At 38.8% G+C, this 19,056-nt stretch overlaps 1 protein-coding gene across 2 annotated transcripts in view; it reads right to left on the bottom strand.

Moving 5' to 3' along the window:
* The window catches only part of LOC129732403 (uncharacterized), a 596,785-nt gene that overhangs the window by 46,668 nt on the left and 531,061 nt on the right, over positions 1-19,056 (bottom strand). For both annotated transcript variants that reach the window (XM_055693256.1, XM_055693257.1), the window contains exon 21: positions 11,971-12,362. In XM_055693256.1, the coding sequence (XP_055549231.1) occupies positions 11,971-12,362 (392 nt within the window). The remainder of the gene's footprint in view (positions 1-11,970; positions 12,363-19,056) is intronic.

The following is a 19,056-nucleotide window of genomic DNA, read 5'->3' on the forward strand; positions in this document are numbered from 1 at the left end:
AAACTAAAACAAGTTAGGATAAGAATAGGGTTTGAGAGAGTTATACACAAAATCAATATTAAATCCATTGCAAACAACATTGACTACATAGAAAAAACGACAGAAAACCTGAAAATAATAGATCATCTCAGAAGGACCCTTGATTACAAAATCCAATACGCAAGAGGAAAATTGTTGAGTTTATATCCCCGCAGAAATAGAAGAGCATTAGTTAACGCTTTAGGATCAGTAATTAAACTTATTGCAGGCAATCCAGATAACGATGATATGGAAATTATAAATCATAATTTAGAAACGTTAGAAAAGCAGGGAAACTTACTCTCTCAATCTTTATCAAGGCAAATAATTATAAACGAAAGAATTCAGAATAAACTGAATAATATTACAGATATTCTCAAGAAAATAAACAAACAAATTGTAGACCAAAATAATAACTCACTTACGACCAATACGGACTTGGAATACATTAATCTTATTATGAACCTTGACATGTTAATTCAAATTCTCACTAGCGTAGAAGAACAAATCGAATTTGCAAAGCTAAACATTTTGAATAGAAACTTATTTTCATTAGATGATAAATTGTACATTTATAACAGACTTAAAGCACAAAAATTGAATCTGGATTACTTAGATCAAATATTCCAATACAGCTCAGGAAGCGTAATTGTAAAAGGCGACGAAATCCTAATTTTGGCGAAAATACCCATCCTAGAAGACAACGAGTTCGACCTGATCAACATCCAGACGCTCAACTTAAACAACACACGAATCAGTACAGACATCAAGCTGGTGGCAAAGCACAGAGACATTATCTATAAACAAGAGCACATTTGTGACATCTGCGAAGCAACAACTCTTATCGAAGACGACTGTATCAACAACCTTTTGAATCATTTGACACCAAAATGTGTCCTAAAACCCGTCAGGCAACATATCAGAATACAAGAAATCAAAAAAGGAATCATACTATTGGATACGAATCAACAAGTATTGATTTCCGACTCATGTAATAACTCGAGATTAGTCAACACCCCGACTATTGTCGAAACAGACAATTGTACGATTAAGGTGATGAATCTCACATTTAATGGTCAAAAGCATCTAACAGACCACGAAGAATACCTCATACCAATCTATGGAAGGAAATTCATTCAACTCAACTACTCGGAAGAGCGGAATGAGATCACCCACATCAAACTGGAACACTTAAACAGTCTTCAAGAGATAAAGTTGGACCTGCATCGCTCGAAGAGGACAACAACCATCGGAGGAGGAATTCTCCTCACACTAACCTTTTTCTGCTCTTTTGCAATTTATATCATCAACAGAAGAACCAAATCTAAGGAAGATACCATCCTGAAAATCCATAAGCATGCTGAAACCACCACGGAACCTAAAGGAACCATTGGAAAAGGAGAACCCGCAACCTTACCGAGGCTCGTCCTTTTCGAAAAATCGTCCGAGGACGGACGACAATCTAAGGGGGGAGACGTTACACCACGACCGACCGGCCTAGGCGCAACCGGAGCCGAGACGTCAGCAAAAACCCAGCTGAGGCCCGTAGCAACAAGCGGAGGAACCAAACCAGCAACGAAACCATAAATTGACAATCGATGACGACTGCAGGATTCGATCGAACCACGTGGACAAAGGCTGCATCAGAATCGAACCACCGGAGGAACGACGAGTCAGCGGATTTAGTTTATTTAAGCTTTCTAGATTTAATTTTCAATTCAGTCTTGTGTGTAATTCAGTAGTGATCGGTCATTAAAGTGTTAATCGTAGTAATAAAGTTTTTTTTTGTTCCCGCGATAAATCACGGCATAATTTATATAAGAGACATGTAGGATAGGTCACGACTCGCCAAGACATCACGACAGGAACAGCTGGCTCTCTACCCTCGGCCCGGAGGGAAGCTATTAATTTAGACCTGGCGTCACGGTGTGCAGGGCATGACCCAACAACGTGCTCTATGTCGTGAAAACCTTCACCACAGGCACAGATACCACTCTCCTCGAGCCCAATACGACGGAGATGCGCATCAAATCTATAGTGATTAAACATAAGCCGAGACATCACGCAAATGAAATCTCGACCTACATCCAACCCCTTGAACCACGGATTCGTTGATACCTTGGGTATAATGTAATGTAACCACCTTCCTAGTTCCCCTCTGGTCCAAGAATTTTGCCAACTGATGATCGCATTCTGACGTACAAGTGCAAAAAAATTATTATAGGGAATTGGTCTTTCATAAATGTCACCGTTTGTTGCGCCCACCTTAGCCAAAGAGTCCGCTTTCTCATTGCCCGGTATCGAGCAGTGAGAAGGGACCCACACTCAGATGTTCCCGTATATTCCCCAGGAAATACGGAGAGTGCTTAACATCTTTCATCGATCGGAGAGCCTCAATGGAACTGAGACTGTCCGTAAAGATGCAATAATGGTCCGTGGGCATTTTTTCGATAATCCCCAGGGTGTACTGAATTGCAGCTAATTCTGCGACGTAAACAGAAACAGGATTATCGAGCTTATGGGAGACGGTTAAATTGTTATTGAAAATACCGAAGCCAGTGGACCCATTAAGAAGTGATTCGTCAGTGTAGAACATATTGTCGCAGTTGATGTTTCGATATTTATTGGAAATGGGGATCTGCTGCACGCGTAAATGATCCGGAATTCCACGAGTTTCTTCTATCATGGATGTATCGAAAAACACAGTAGAATCAGAAGTATTTGATAAGTTGACACGATTTGGAATATTCAAAGAAGGGTTAATATCTTGGGACATGTGATGGAAATACAATGTCATAAAACGGGTTTGAGAATTGAGTTCGATTAACCTTTCAAAATTTTCAATCACAGGACGGTTCAAGACCTCACATTTGATAAGATTACGAGAAGACAGGCTCCAGAAGCGGTTTTTCAATGGTGGAACTCCAGCTAAGACCTCCAAACTCATCGTATGGGTCGATTGCATGCAACCTAAGGCGATACGCAAACAACGATATTGTATTCGCTCCAGTTTAATCAAATGTGTGTTTGCTGCGGAGCGGAAGCAGAAACACCCGTACTCAATGACAGACAATATCGTTGTTTGGTAAAGCCTTATAAGGTCTCCTGGGTGGGCTCCCCACCATGATCCGGTAATTGTACGAAGAAAATTTACTCTTTGCTGACTTTTCTTCATCATATACCTAACATGGCAACCCCAGGTGCCCTTAGAGTCGAACCAGACACCAAGATACTTATGCACTAAAACCTGAGAGATCGTTTTACCCATTAATTAAGTGTTTGAAGCTGAGCAGGTTCATGCTTCCTAGAAAAAACTACTATCTCAGTCTTCTCCGGAGAGAATTCGATATCTAGCTGTAGAGCCCAAGCAGACAAATTGTCCAAGGTATCTTGCAATGGTCCTTGCAAATCGGCAGCTTTGACTCCTCTAACAGAGACCATGCTGTCGTCTGCAAGTTGTCTTATCGTGCATGAATTTGCCAGACATTTATCGATGTCATTTACATGAAAATTGTAAAGAAGGGGGCTTAAACATGAGCCCTGGGGAAGGCCCATGTAGCTAATTCGAAAAGTTGCCAAATCGCCATGCGTAAAATGCATGTGCTTTTCGGACAACAAATTGTGCTAAAAATTGTTAAAAATTGGAGAAAATCGGTGAAGTTTACCCGAAAGAATGTCAATAGAAACGGAATCAAAAGCCCCCTTAATGTCCAAGAACGCAGACGCCATTTGTTCTTTGCGAGCATACGCCAGCTGAATATCTGTTGAAAGCAACGCAAGACAATCATTCGTCCCTTTGGCACGGCGGAAGCCAAACTGAGTATCTGATAGTAGACCATTTGATTCGACCCAGTGGTCTAAGCGACGGAGTATCATTTTTTCCATCAATTTCCGGATACAGGATAGCATTGCAATCGGCCTATAAGAGTTGTGATTAGAAGCTGGTTTCCCTGGTTTTTGGATGGCGATCACCTTAACTTGCCTCCAATCCTGCGGTACAATGTTCTGCTCCAGGAACTTATTGAACAAGTTCAACAAGCGCCACTTGGCATTGCCGGGTAGATTCTTCAACAAGTTGAATTTGATTCTATCTAACCCAGGCGCGTTATTGTTACAGGAAAGGAGGGCAACTGAAAATTCTGCCATCGTAAAAGGTGATTCTATCGCGTCGTGGCCCGGAGACGCATCGCGAACAATGTTTTGCTCAGGAACAGAGTCCGGACATACTTTCCTGGCAAAATCAAATATCCACCGACTTGAAGACTCCTCGCTTTCGTTGACCGTTACGCGATTCCGCATTCTTCGGGCTGTGTTCCAAAGAGTGCTCATCGATGTCTCCCTCGACGTCTCGTTCACGAACCGACGCCAATATCCGCGTTTCTTTGCTTTAGCCAAACTTTTAAGCTTGGTATTAAGCTCCGAATACCGTAAATAGTCGCCAGGTATACCTCCCTTCTGGTAGGCCTTAAACACGTCGGATCTTTGCGTGTAGACATCGGAGCACTCTTGGTCCCACCACGGAATGGGAGGCCGTTCTTTGATCGTTACGCCGGGATATTTCTTCGTTTGGGCTTGCAACGCGGCGTCGAGAATCAAGCCCGCGAGGAGGTTGTATTCTTCAAGTGGTGGATGATGTTGAATCGACTCGACCGCTTTTGAAATCATTTCCTCGTATAACTTCCAATCGACATTCCGTGTGAGGTCATACGGAATGTCAATTGGTCGCATGCGAGTCGACCCGTTATTAATTGAAATAAGAATAGGCAAATGGTCGCTACCGTGAGGATCAAGGACTACCTTCCATGTGCAATCCAACCGTAGCGACGTCGAACATAAGGATAGATCCAAAGCGCTTGGGCGCGCTGGAGGTTTCGGGATACGTGTCATTTCACCGTTGTTTAAAATAGTCATATCGAAGTCATCGCAAAGGTTATACATTAAAGAGGAGCGGTTATCATTGTATGGGGAACCCCAAGCCACACCATGAGAGTTGAAGTCTCCCAAAATCAAACGTGGCGAGGGAAGAAGTTTTATTAAATCAAAGAGCAACCGTTGCCCAACCTGTGCTCTGGGAGGAATATATATTGAGGCAATACAAAGCTCTTTACCTTGTATTGTCATTTGACATGCGACAACTTCGATGCCTGGAATCGAGGGGAGGTTAATACGATAGAAAGAATGGCACTTTTTAATCCCTAAAAGTACTCCTCCATATGGGGTGTCTCGATCAAGGCGAATAATATTAAAATCATGGAAGTTGAGATCAATATTTGAAGTAAGCCAAGTTTCACAAAGGGAAAATGCATCGCATTTGTTTTTATTTATCAAAACTTTAAACGAATCAATTTTTGGTAAAATACTTCTACAATTCCACTGTAAGACAGAGATAGAATCCTTCATATACGCAGTTGAATTAGGCATCGAAGGATACAATCGCTGCAAGGAGGGGCCATTGGGCAGTCAACTGCTTCAAAAATGATCTAACTGTTGGGAGGAATGCTGTAAGAAAAATTTTAATTAGATCGGGTACATTGAAATTTTCAAAAATCCAGTCCACAATGTCAGAAAATTTCACTAATTCAGAGTTTGTTTCATCAACTGGATGTGCAAAAGGAACAACTGGGGTTTTAGATGTTCCTGGCAGTGCTGGGAACTCCTTCTGGGACTTTAAATTTGCAAGCCCAGGAGGAGTGTGCTTCGGTTTTTCCGCAGCACTGTTTGGTTTGTTCGTACTTTTCATTACACTTTGGGAAATCTTAGGACCTTTACGGGGAAGTTTAGGAGAAGAAACATTTTTCCTCTTCCTAGACTCCCCAGGATTGGCATAAGATGTTCCCGCTGATGAATCGTCAGAATCGGTTTCATCGGAGGGCAACAGATCAAAGGGGTTCGATGTTATGGTAGAAGTGGTCACGGTCTTCTTCAGCATCTCAGCGTAAGAACGCTTTGAACGCTCCTTAAGTGACCGCTTGATTTTATCTCTGCGCTGCATGTACACCGGGCATGTGGAGAGCTCATGCTGGTTTTCCCCACAGTGAATACATTTTTCAGCATTAACACTGCAAGAATCTTCCGCATGAGTCTCCCCACACTTGCTACATCGTGCCTTATTGCAGCAGTAGGCGGCTGTGTGGCCTAACTGCTTGCAATTGGTGCAATTCATAACACGGGGTACATACAATCGCACAGGCAGACGAACCCGGTCGATCGAGACGTGGCTAGGGAGTGCAGATCCGGCAAACGTAACGCGAAACGAGTCTGACGGAGTGTAAACTTTTTTACCGCCGACGAGAGACATGGACCGCAATTGCTTACAATCCAAAATCTTCGCCTGTGTTTCGGTATTTTTGAAGCAACCGGTTGCGCTTTTTAGGATACACTCGACAGACAGACTCGAATCGGTTATGACACCGTCGATCTCCACGTCTCGTGCGGGTATGTAAACGCGATACTCGCGTGTGAAGAGCTCAGAGCAAGCGATAGCATTGGCCTGTGCCAGATCACTGACCACGACACGGAGCTTGTTAGGTCGGACCTTGGAAATTTCGGTCACGGCCTTGTACTCCTTCGTCAGGTCTTTTGAAATTTGCAGTATGTTTAACCGCTTTGAATTCACTCCTGCCTTTGGACGAAAATAAACAGTATAGCTGCCCTGTTGAGATCCGTCCGGGTAAAGCCTGGGGCGAGGGGGGACTGGAGAATGAACAGGGGAGGGGGTAACAGAAGGGTCAGGGTCAGGGGGGTTCGGGGATGGTGGCACGGGAGGCGAGGGATCTATATCCATCGCGCTAAATGTAGCGCACTAGCGAACTAGCGCCGACAAGAACACGTACCTCTTTACTTCTTCCTTCCAGCAGTGGTTGTCCGATCGTTCGAAGCTGCACCCAAAGCAGCCAGCAGCACCAGTACAGCAGCACCAATACAGCCACCAGCAGTGAGCCGGGTGTGAGATCACTCAGCACAGCGACACGGACTCGACTGTCAACTGATGGCCTTGAATAATACACTCTTTTGTTTGGCTATTCGTACACACGGACCGGATTGTAATAGAACGACCACTTTGCACGTCCGTTTCTGTCGAGTGTTCGACGCGGAATGAGCTTATGTCTTTCTTACATCTCAAAATTGCCTTCCGCCCATTCTTACATTTTTGGCGGTTTTTCCCGATGCACCTGCATTAGAAGCTTTAGCCATGTGCTAATTTAACACGTGTGCCGAATATAAATTAAGACGCAGTTAGCTTTGATTTCCTCACGACTGATTTCACACCAGTCGAGAGGAGGTGAGTGGAGGACTAAAGGCATAGGAAACTTGTAGTCAGAACAGGAGTGTTTGCGTTGCTACACACATAAAAAAAACAAACTTCAGTGTACCTCAGGTTCAGAGTTTGCTTGGGAAAAAGACAATTTGAGTAACTTTCGTTTGTCGTGTGCGTGACTGAAAAATAAGCAAACTATATATGTTCCGATTCTTATTAAACAAAGAAATATTTAAACAAAAAATCTAGACTTTGTTATTTATTGATTTTCATTGATCGACAAAATAAAAAAAGTACATTCCAAAAGCTGAAACCGGAAAAAAAAGAGACTATAGCTAGTTCAATATTTGGTATTTTCGTGCAACGTAAGAACTAACGTCACTTTTTTTTCAGCTGAACTATGATATTCTATTTTTTCAAGCAATTTCATATGGAGTGGGTATAACTGCTCTTCCACTTCTGACAGCTTTTTATGTTTACCCTTATTTCCTCAAGAAGCCAAATTTTCTTCGCACTTCTTATGGCTCTTTCACTGACTTCACTTTTGGTAGATGGTAGCATATTGATGAACTTGGGTATAAGCTTTCTTCTTTTACAGCGGGTTAGAAATTGGATATGGAGTTGTAGCATTCTCTTTTTTGTAACCAATCGGCCATAAAGGTGAAAGCACTCTGCGGTTGTGACCGACATTTAACTTCAATATTTGGTATTTTCGTGCAACGTAAGAACTAACATCGCTAGTTGTCCAAACATGATTTACGAAGAAAAAAGAATTTTTTAAGCTACAAAACACTCCTTAGCACTTTTTGCAACTCTGTTCCATTCTCACATTTTTTCATATAATTTTTAATTTTTGTAGGATTACTTTTGAATATTTTGCAGGTTTAGTCTAGAATAGCATTCAATCATTTGACTCACAGACCTATTAAACATCGCAGAAAAGTGATTCTTCCCATAATTTTTAGATAAAACCCTTCGAAAAAATATGTTCAGTCTATAGAGCTGAAATTTTTACTGCAAAGCGGGAGTCTTGAGTAAAATTTACATAAAAAATCTAAATATTTATACGTTATGGAAAACCAAGCATCAATATATTCATTTATGTGGTCAATGAAAGAATATGTTCGCACTTTCATTGAAAAGGCATTTTAATGAGGATTATTATTTGGTTGGTTTTGGAGCATTATATTATAACAATTATGATATCTATGTTGTTCTTCGTCTAGAGCTCATTTTTGATTCATGCCCTGGTTCATAAAATTATTATCCTGCGGGTTGGTTTCAAGCTCCATAGTCGTTGTCAGCTACGCAAAACGATCATGAATTTGTAGACGCGTTGAGCAACTAGGATGACCCACAAATTGCCGAGGCATAACTGCGGAAGTTTGAGAAGCCTCTCTGGTACCTGTCAGAGTTGAACATTTGTTTGACATTTTTTGACAGTAATTAATAAAGAACAACCGAAAGATGGTGAAACGATTGAAAAATAAAAGCACTGGATGGAATATCGCAGGAACAAAAAAGCTGAAATCAGGACGCGTAACAAAATCTCTAGATTTTTTTGGTACTTTGCCGAGCAATTCCGAGTTTCACTGAGGTCATGACAAACCAGTACTAGAGATTCAAAGCGGTGCCTTCGTTTCGAATGCGATTCAATGAGACGTATTATTTTTGTTAGTGTTAGCGTTAGCGTGTAAGTTTATAAAATTCATTATCTTAAAAGTTAAATATCTCAGCAACGTCGCAAAATGCATATTGTGGATATGTACACTGGGGTCTTTTTTTACGCGGTTGGTTGTACTGCGTTGAAAAAATCCGGGTATAAAAAAACCGCGTATTTTAAAAAATCGCGTAAAAATACTCCATTCAATAATAAGATCCGATTAAAAATAATGGCACGTAAGTAAATATAAACTTGAAAAATGATAAAAAAATGGTAATGAAACACACAAAATAAGTTTTTAGTGCTTCCAAAATGAAAATTCATTGAAGAACATGACAATAACTTTTTTATAATAATTTTGCTACATGTTTAAGCTTTCGTTTCTTAAACGGAAGTAAATCGCAACGACCCTGACTCGTATCATTGTACAATTATTTATGTATTTTTGTTTCTTCTTCCCGAATCAACGGAAATTGCCTATTTTTTGATAATAACAGCAAGTATATTAAAATATGCATTTATTAATAAAACAGAATATCAATAATGTCATGAACCATACGATTGATTTTTACTTTATTGGATTTACTAATACTAAACTTATTTAATACCGCGTAAAAATAATCTTTCAAATCGCGTAAAAATAATTCGCGTTATTTAAAAAAACCGCGTAAAAATAAGCCGCGATATTGTAAAAAATCGCGTAAAAACAGTCGCATATTAAAAACCGCATAAAAAAACCCGCGTAAAAAAGACCACAGTGTATATCCTATCTAGAATTTCCTGCAAGTATTTTGCAGGAAATTAGAAAAAAAAATGAGAGGTGTTTTCAGGTAAACACAATTTTAATTTCCAAACGCGAAAATATTAATACTGGCAACACTGCACGCTAAATCGGATGTTGCGATTCGATTGGAAATTCAAAAACCATAGAAAATGGTTTTTACCATTGGGTATAGTTCTTACTATCTCTGTGATAGGATGCTTATTTAAAAATATGAAAAATGATATTTTGTCAAAAATTTTTTGAATTGAAAGCAATTGCCGGGAGGTTGTACGATTGATCCAAAAACGTTGGATTTTTTAGTTTCGACCTAGAATAAGTCGTTTTATCAATTTTGAAGCCAATCGGAGATCCATTGACCTTTGGTGGGGGTTTTCCTAAACCCTGCAAAATATTCAAAAATCACCATACAAAAATAAAAAAAAAATCGAATAATTAGGGAATCAAACAGAACTGCAAGAAGTGTAAAAGAGTGACTTCGTAGCTTAAAAAAGTCAGTTTTTCATAATTACGTTTGGACAATTTGTAAAGAAATTTTTAGAAAGTCGAAATATATATTCTACAAAAATATTATAAATAACATTACCTTTCAACTTAGGGTTGAGCACCTTGATCAACATCGATTTATTTTGAGACCCCCTCTCCATACATATTCCATATGATTGACTAGCGTCTCTAAAGCATCCTTGCAAATAGACTAGATTTTCATCCTTGTAACCTAAGGCATGACAACTGGCTTCTTACTCTTCTTCATCTCACACGTCGGTGATTCCTGTTGTATTTTTCGCAGTGATGCCATTCATACAAAAAACATTTGACATTTCATGTTTATTTTCAAATTAATGCGCAATTCTTCCTGCAGGCGGTGAATTTTTGGTCTCAGGATAATTAATGAATATAGCTCATTTATCGACCCATCAATTTTATTGTTCAATATGTTCACTTGTATGTTCAAAAGAATAACAGATAAAATCGTAAATGAATCAATAAATCAAAACAACGAAAACATGCCATTCAGCGACACTGCCAAAATTAAAACAGTAAGACATCGTCCGGTTTGGTTTGAAAAATTGGCTTTGACTGTCATACGTGTTTTTTAAACAAGATTGTTTTTTCCTGATTTTTTCTAAAACCTTTGAAACATTAAGGTGTTGCATTGCGGAGCCATTTCAGCATGCCAGAATGCCAGTGCCAATTGTCTAACATCTTCTAAGAGATAAGTTTTGTTGTCAATAACGACACATGGAAATTTCGTCAAATAACCGCAATGTAGTTTTCAAGCACGTGATTTCGCGGTCGAATTTTGCTGCGGTGTAGTGTTTTATAGAGCTTGTGCAACTGCAATCTCGAACGTTGCTTTGACTTTTGGATGAATGCTTGTGACATTTCTATTTTAGGAGACACAATTCGTGTACGTACAATATTATTATCACTTCTAGGTTTGCTTTCGGTTATCAAATGTGCAGAAATATTTATCGCAAGCTTGTTTATCAAAAAGGTAATCTCCGTGGGATCGAAATATTTTACATAGTGCTGAAGCATTTCAAATGATACATTGTCCTGCGTTCTTACCTTTTATCGATAAAAAAGGTACTTGCATTTCTACGGAGATTAGCTATTAATCAACAAATATTTGGCATCTTTAATCAGAAAGTGAGCTATACAAATTATAGAATACAGACCCTGCGAAGTAAATTGTCCCTTAGAGTGTAATGCATTAGTAAACTCTTCAGAAGTAACCTAGAACGACTGGGGTATGTTTTAATTAGCATAAAATCAGAACTTGTATGTCATATCGTGCCAGCAAAAACCATTGTGAAAAGATGTGGGAGGCAAACTTGAGCTTGTTATCATTTATAAGTTTTCTCGTATTGTTATGCTAAATGCAAGCTATACTCGTATTGTTTTTACTCCACTGTAAATGTTCCCATTTGATGTTCACCCAGAGCGTTTCAGCTTCGATATAATTGAATATAATATAGAATGCTTGTATGATTATCCTTTTGATTGTTTAAATTCCCCACACAGTTAATAAAATAATAATAGAATCTCTATCTATTTCAACGTCATTCTCTTCTTGTGTTCATCGTTTTTATTCGAAATATGTGTAATATATTTATGCTCCCAAGAGTAAACTCAAGCCCCACATGTCACCGCAGCAATAAAAATGCAATAAATAGTTTTTTTTGTGCTGCAGCTTCGGTTAGTTGCATCACAATGAGGTGTTTATTGTAGTCTAGTATCACTTACCGTCTGAGTATCGAAGTGTTGTGCTTGTCGTGCTTTCGGGCTAGATACAAAAGTTTTTTCATCAGCGTCAGGAACAGCAGTAAAAATAATATTACGAAAAGCGATTCGATGACGATGAAGAGGATGAAACCGAAAGAATCCGTCGTGTGCCACCAGTGGGCGGGGGTCTCAAACATCACTCTGTACACGAGGGGTGTAGAAGTGGCACACAGAATTGGCAGAAACCAGCTGATACCTATACTGCTGGAGATTCCGTTCGCCAGCGAACTGGTTGCCACTGTAAGCTTTCGTGGTCCAAGTTCTGTTGTTACCAGAACGGTGATGGCGATCAGCGTCGAGGAACTGAGCAGCAAGAATGCAGTCAGTAGGGCGGTAACTACGGTGTACCAATCCTGAAATTGAACGAAAAAGAGCGGTTACTGTAATGATGGTTGCATCATCAATCAATCATCGTAGTGAAAAAGGAAATTTAGTTGATAGCCAAACCCGTGAAATTTAGGACATCGGGTACTAGACAGGAGTTTTGTGCTTTTATTCTTCATTCTGTACTAGTGACATAGCGACATATTTTTAAATTGTAACCGCTGTTACTAATCCTAACTAATTTCTTTCTAGCGTTACGTCTGCAAACTTTCGCAGGCCGCACTACAAAGAAAAACAACCTTTTAAAGCACAAAACATGATCAGTTTCTAAATGCTTGCGTCTATTGATGGTGCTGCGGGTTGCGGTGATGGCATTATCGACAGGACGACGCTCGTTCTCGAGAGTGGAGAGGAAAACGGCCATAAATTTCATTTCCAGTTGATTGATGGTAATATCATCAGGCATTAGGAGGCTGTCTGCTCTCCTGGGTTTCGCAACAAGAGCACGCTGTAATGAATAGCGTCGGTGGTCAAGCATAACACAATCAAGCGAAAGCCTCCGCCAGTACGGGGGTCCATTTTGCACCCGGGTCGGACGGGACAACCTGGCACTGGCAGTATAATATGAAACCTCAATACGGTACAGAGTTGGTGGAAAAGGGACCGTAGTGCCTATTAATCATTCCGTCATTTCAATAATAAATTGTAACCTCGTTAATAATAAGCTAAAGTTGAATACTTTTGATTTGGTATTTGCCTCATAAAATTTGTTTCGTCAGATTTTTTCTTATTTTGTTTACATTCACTTTTACTTGTGTACAGTAAAGTTTACCGGCTTAAGTAGTGAGTAGAAACCAAAGTGTGGCTTGGCACCCTAAAGAGTTACGTAGGTGATGATTTCTATTTGAACTAGCTCCACAAGGATGGTAGATGTAAAGTCGCACCTCAGAGCTGTCTAGAATATGATGATGTTTAAAAAGCGTGATAAATTGAGTGACACTCGCTCACACTGGATTTTTTGTTTATTGATATCGATCCTTCAATTTAAGGTTTTTAGAATGGTTTAGCTAGATCTCCCAGACGGTCTCGAGGTACGACGCTGGCCTAACAAGCCAGTCGCCGTGAGTTCGAGTCTCGGCTCGGGAGAAACTGTTAGTGTCAGTAGGATCGTAGCGCTAGCCCCGCAATTGTCCTGTACACTGAACGGTTGGCTGCGAAGTCTGTGTATGAATAAATAGAAGGTCGAGTTCCGAATCGGAATGTAGCACCCAAGGCTAGAATGGTTTAGCAACTTTTCGAACTCGGAAATAGCTGAATAAATGTGGATGTCGAGCTCAAGCGTCTCAAACATGTAGATTTGGTTATATTCTTAGATATTATTGACATTACTCTAAAAATGTTCGGGATTAGATTGGACATTGGGTCTCGTGTCGTCGATGAGCATGATAATGCTCAAAACTGGTCGACGATAGCAGGTATATTTCTACAATTCAACCTAATATAATAGTAGGAGCCAAAAAGTGTTTTTGTCTTGTGCAATCTAGTTTGTGTTGTATAAATTAATAGATTTGCGATGGTTTTTAATCAAATACTAAATTAAGCATTCCGCATTCCCATCCCTGGATTGAATAATTTATCAATATAGGTTTTTTATCCTGTCAAACTGTCAGACTTTGATTTTACAGCTGTGTGACATTTTCGTTAGTTTTCCCCTCCAAGCAAATTAAATTTGTCACATGGACCATGTGGTGCAGCTCGATTTCATTAAGATTTTCTTGGTCCAAAGTTCGTCTGCCCCAAAGAATTTCCGCATTTGCCGCATTTCTAGTGCGAATATTTTTTTGTTCCTGCTTCTTTTAGCTAATCTTGCGATGAGTAGAATTCTCAACATGGTCGAACTCGAATCGTTTACACCAAGCAAAGCATCATTAGTATTCACGGCGGGGCACTTTTCAACTAGCGTTCGAATTGGTAACAACAAGCGGAAGTCCTTTCCCTGGGTACGAGCTGGCGACGGTGGTCGTCGTGCCCAAATGAGCATGCTTTTGGCGTACAAATACCACCTATTAAAAAAGAGGGAAACAAACCGCTACCGTTAAGGCCACCTTCCTTATGCTGTGGGTCCAGAATGGGAGGAAATATCAATTTTCGATGCACGTTTTTCTCTGCTGCTGGTAATATGGTGAGAAATCTAAACACTTTAGGTTTTAATCTAGTTTCTTTTCGTGAATTTGCTTTCGTGTGAGTTTTTTTCTCAGTCTTTAGGGTTAGAATAATACACAGTGTGGCAGGTGTTTGCAAATTGCAATAGTATGAACGAACAGCGATTCTAACAACAATTGCACTCTTCGTCTGCTGCTCGTTTCCAATTATCTCGAACAATTACGCTCCTCCGTGGTTTGAAGCCTAGTCACGGCTGCGGTTACAATTCATGCGACTATCGGCAGAACCAAATTGAAGCTGGTGCCTGCGGGTTTATTGTTTCATTTTTCAACAACTTTTATTCGTGTTCTTTGTTTTTTTTTTTTTTTTGGGATATACGCACATAGCAAACTCGCCTGTACACCAGTCACGAAAATCCCCAGTCTAATCAGGCTTACTAATGTCTCCGCCGTGGCCACCAAACGAGAACATTTTCCAGCAACACATTTGTGTTCGGTTACCGAAGGGAGTTCTCTTCAGCACGACCAACGGTATATAGTCTGCTCACGACAATTGTTTCTGAGCTAAGTTTTTGCTTGATATTTTTTCACATTTTTTTTTGTCGTAAGACGATTTCAAGGAAACTAAAAGAAAAGAAAAAAGCTGGACTGATGGTTTCATGCCACACATTAATGGAAATAAGTTGGCTTGGGAGCGGCACATGTTAGGGAAAAATGTGGAAGCCTTCCAAATATCTAATTTATGATTTATGAATGCGCAAATGCTCGCAGCTGTTTTTACTTTCCTAAGCGATTTATCTACCATATAACTGGAAAACTTTGCTGGTTTGTTTGTTTGGGGAAGATACATTTAACCCACAACGGTTAGTCGAATAATATGTGTTTGAAATTTGAGCTTCATTGGATGTTCTTCCCCGAGAGTCACTCTGTCACATTTTGTTGTCAAGCTGATTATATCTCGTTGTATCGCATAGTAGCGGTTTGAATGTCACAAAAATGGGGGCAGGTGGATTTGTTATATCACAACACTTTTTTATCATTTATGATGGAAAGAATAATTTTAGAACCGCTTGATTGAATGGCATTTCGCAGGAAGTGCGCCCACGCAACATCAATAATTCTAAAGTATCAAATAATTTTTTTAACCGTCTGAATGGCAAAGACATAATGTTAGCCTGGGAATGTGTCGCAAAATGAGAATTTTTTCACTTTTGAAAAGAGTTTTATCAATGAATACAGTGGTTTTTCAAATTTTACACTGGTCTTTTAATTCGCTCGATTTCAGTTTAAGTAAGATTGGACAAGAGACAAAAAGTGTTGATAAACTAATCAATAGACCTGGAGCAACAGCGAAAAGACAAACTTTGAACACAAAAAACAACCTTAGCTATGATAACTTCCACATATGATTAAAAGTTAGGGGATCATTTCAATAACACATGGCCTCAAAAGCGAAAAACAATTTTCCTGCAGCTCAACCAAAAAACAAATGAAACGTTTTAGTTATTCAACCATTTCTGTAAATTTGGGCAAATTTAGAATTGCGTCAAAAAGCCGCAGAGTAGTTGCTCGCCGGGTTTGTCGCTTCTACGTTGGTTTGCAGAAAAACTCCAGTATCTGAAGAAGTTATCTTTGCTAGGAGCACCAAAAGTCATAGAAATGCTATAAAAGCTATGATTTTTCTTTTTTAGTGTGTGCTTTAGGGCAAAATTTGTGTTTGCCAGTGTTATACATAAATTCTAATATTATTCCTACAAGTCATTGAAGATACAACATGAATTAAAAGTAACTAAAATAACTGGAAATCGTTTGCAAATTTTATGAATTTAATTTTTATGAAAGAAGATAATGTGTGAAAGGTAGAATATTGACAAAAGGAAAGAAAAGTTCAAATTGAAGTGTAAAAAAAAAACGAAAAACTACACATGAATTTAAAAGAACAAAACTGTATTCGAAGATACAGAATATTTTTCGAAAATGCGGAGTCGTGAACAAACTAAATTACGATTTCATTGTGATTTAGTTTATGACTTGTGAGTTTTTACTCATTCATTTTTATCAGTTTAAGCCCGAGGGATTTTTTTTTGTTTCGCTTCTGTGGAAGATTACAGCCGTTCCTGTGAATTTCGGTGCATTTTAAATCATTTATCATTCCCGAATCACATCGAAGTAGAACAAAAGCGTTAGTACTCCTGTATAAATGCAATACCTTTACAGAAACGAATGAATGTTGGAGAAATCCTCATGTTTGCATTCAATCTTCATGTTATAATTCAATCAGCGACTGATTTGAGACTTGAGTCTCCGAAGCGTTAGGATACCAAGCGTCACTTCGAAGCAATTGGATATTGGAATCGTTGGAATCGTTCAGCACTGTATGTTTAGTAAAATAAGCTAGATTTATCCTGAATTTTGTGAAACAAACCAGTTTTCACAACGCTTCCATATCCATCTCAAAACTTGAATCACTGCCCAATTATTCATCTCACGACGCCCCCATGTTCATCACACTGTTAATCAAGAATGAATCACATTATCATGAATGAACGTATCCGCAGCCCGCCGTAGTAGGTTCCCTAGATATCCGTATTAACAGAAACTGATTTGGCAACTTTTGATTTTCTTCGACGCAGTGAAAACAGATGAAAATACATACAGTTGAAATTTAGGAATTGTAGAAATTCATCTCATATATTTCTGCCAATTCAAGCTTGTTTTAGTAAATTTGAGGTGAACATTTCAAAGATTAAAGTATTCTTAGTGTAGTGAGTGATTTTGTTTAGTAATCAAAATAAAAAGTAAGTGATGAAAAAAACTTTGGTTGGCTGCTGAACGAGTCCTGTTGTAGCCGTATAGAACAATGCGCGGATTTTGTTTTCTGTGGTAGGGTATGAGATAAATATCTGGGCTGAGATGAATGATGGAGCAGTTCCTACCTACGAAAAAAATTATCAAAATAAATTGAATAATAAAATTAAAGAATATTTTTTATTTTTTTTACCAAAACAAGTGAATAAACACTAAATTTTATTTTGCCAAAAAAAAAAACGCTGATTTTTTTCACTTAATTGTCCAATGAAACTGAAGTTATAATAAAACTTTTGGGAAAATTCCAGGATGGAAAAATGAGAGATACATTTTTTCGAAACCTAACCTAACTTTCAGGTTTTCAAACAAAAAATCAATTGCAATATTTTTAAAAATATTTGTACAGGCTATGTTCGATTTTGGCAACACGTCCAAATTTAATTTTTTTATGATGCCTACCGGACTAAAGAGAAAATTCAAAAGCCAATATTATAACCAATCCGGACAGTGTGTGTGCCTACCGGACTGAAGCGAAAATTCAATTTATCGCTTGGATGGTTGCTGGTGGCAACACGTGCAAAGTTTTTATGTTGCCAAAATTGAGTCGTGTCAAAAGCGAAATGAGCCAAAACCGAACGAGGTCTGTTTTCTTATGGGTTTGAAAGATTTTGATAGCCATTTCCAATGAATAAGTCATCATATTTAACTACCTACATACATATGCCTTTAAGTTATTTTGAATTTAAACTTTAGTTGAATCTTTCTTGAAATCTATTTTTCATTGGAACATGAAATTATTCAAAAATTTTCGGCAAAAAGTTCAGAATGTAGAAATGTAAGATAAATTTTTACTTAAAAGTTAAGTTTTGAATAAAATTTTAATACCTATAAACTTTCAAAAGAATAATTAAATTTCAATAGTGAAATATGATTTTAATAATAATTTCAAATTAATAATGTCTAATGACTAACTTTCCAAATGCATCCATTTTTGAAATATTTTAAAACTGAATTTGGAAAATTCGAGCTTTTTTTATAGAAATAAATCACTCTCGTAGGTGATTCGGGGTTTTCCAGTAGCAAGCATACGAAAAGGGAATTAGATGAATAACACTGGTCGACAAGGGCGAAAAAAGTATTTGTCGCAATGCACCTTAGAAAGATTATGGCGTTATAACCATTCTTGTGAATTTTGGTGTCTTAGTTTAGTTAGAAGTGCATCAGTTTGACGCAGAGTCATTTTTCGTCAGGTTTGTCGCTTTGACATTGGCTTACGGGAAAACTCATTCAAGTCTTTGAAAAAGTTTTCTTTTATAGGAGCACAAAAATTCCCAGGAATGATGGTTTAAAATAGTTATGTCGCGAACTTAATTCTGTAGTGTCCAAGTGCTCAGTTATATTATTATGGTGTTATGGTTGTGGGGTGGCGTGATCCACTCACAACCACCCCAACTGGTCTAGATTCAATCCTAGCCGACACCGGGAGATTTACTGAGGCGAACTCTGGGATCACGCCTTCCATCGCATGAGGAAGAAAAGCCGTTGGCGCCGGTCCGTTAATCAACGGGTCGTAAGTTAAAGTCCCGGGTGGCGTCGCCTCTCGGGCGTCGGTGATTGGCACAACAACAGTGGCGGAATTAGACCGACGGAAAATAAGCGAGAATAAAAAAAGAAAATAGCCATAGCCTATTATGACAAAAATAAAATTTGTAACTTTTTTGTTTCTGCGTGAAACTCGAAGTTGCCTTGAGCA

This window comes from Wyeomyia smithii, chromosome 3 (genome assembly GCF_029784165.1).
Source record: "Wyeomyia smithii strain HCP4-BCI-WySm-NY-G18 chromosome 3, ASM2978416v1, whole genome shotgun sequence".
Taxonomy (NCBI): domain Eukaryota; kingdom Metazoa; phylum Arthropoda; class Insecta; order Diptera; family Culicidae; genus Wyeomyia; species Wyeomyia smithii.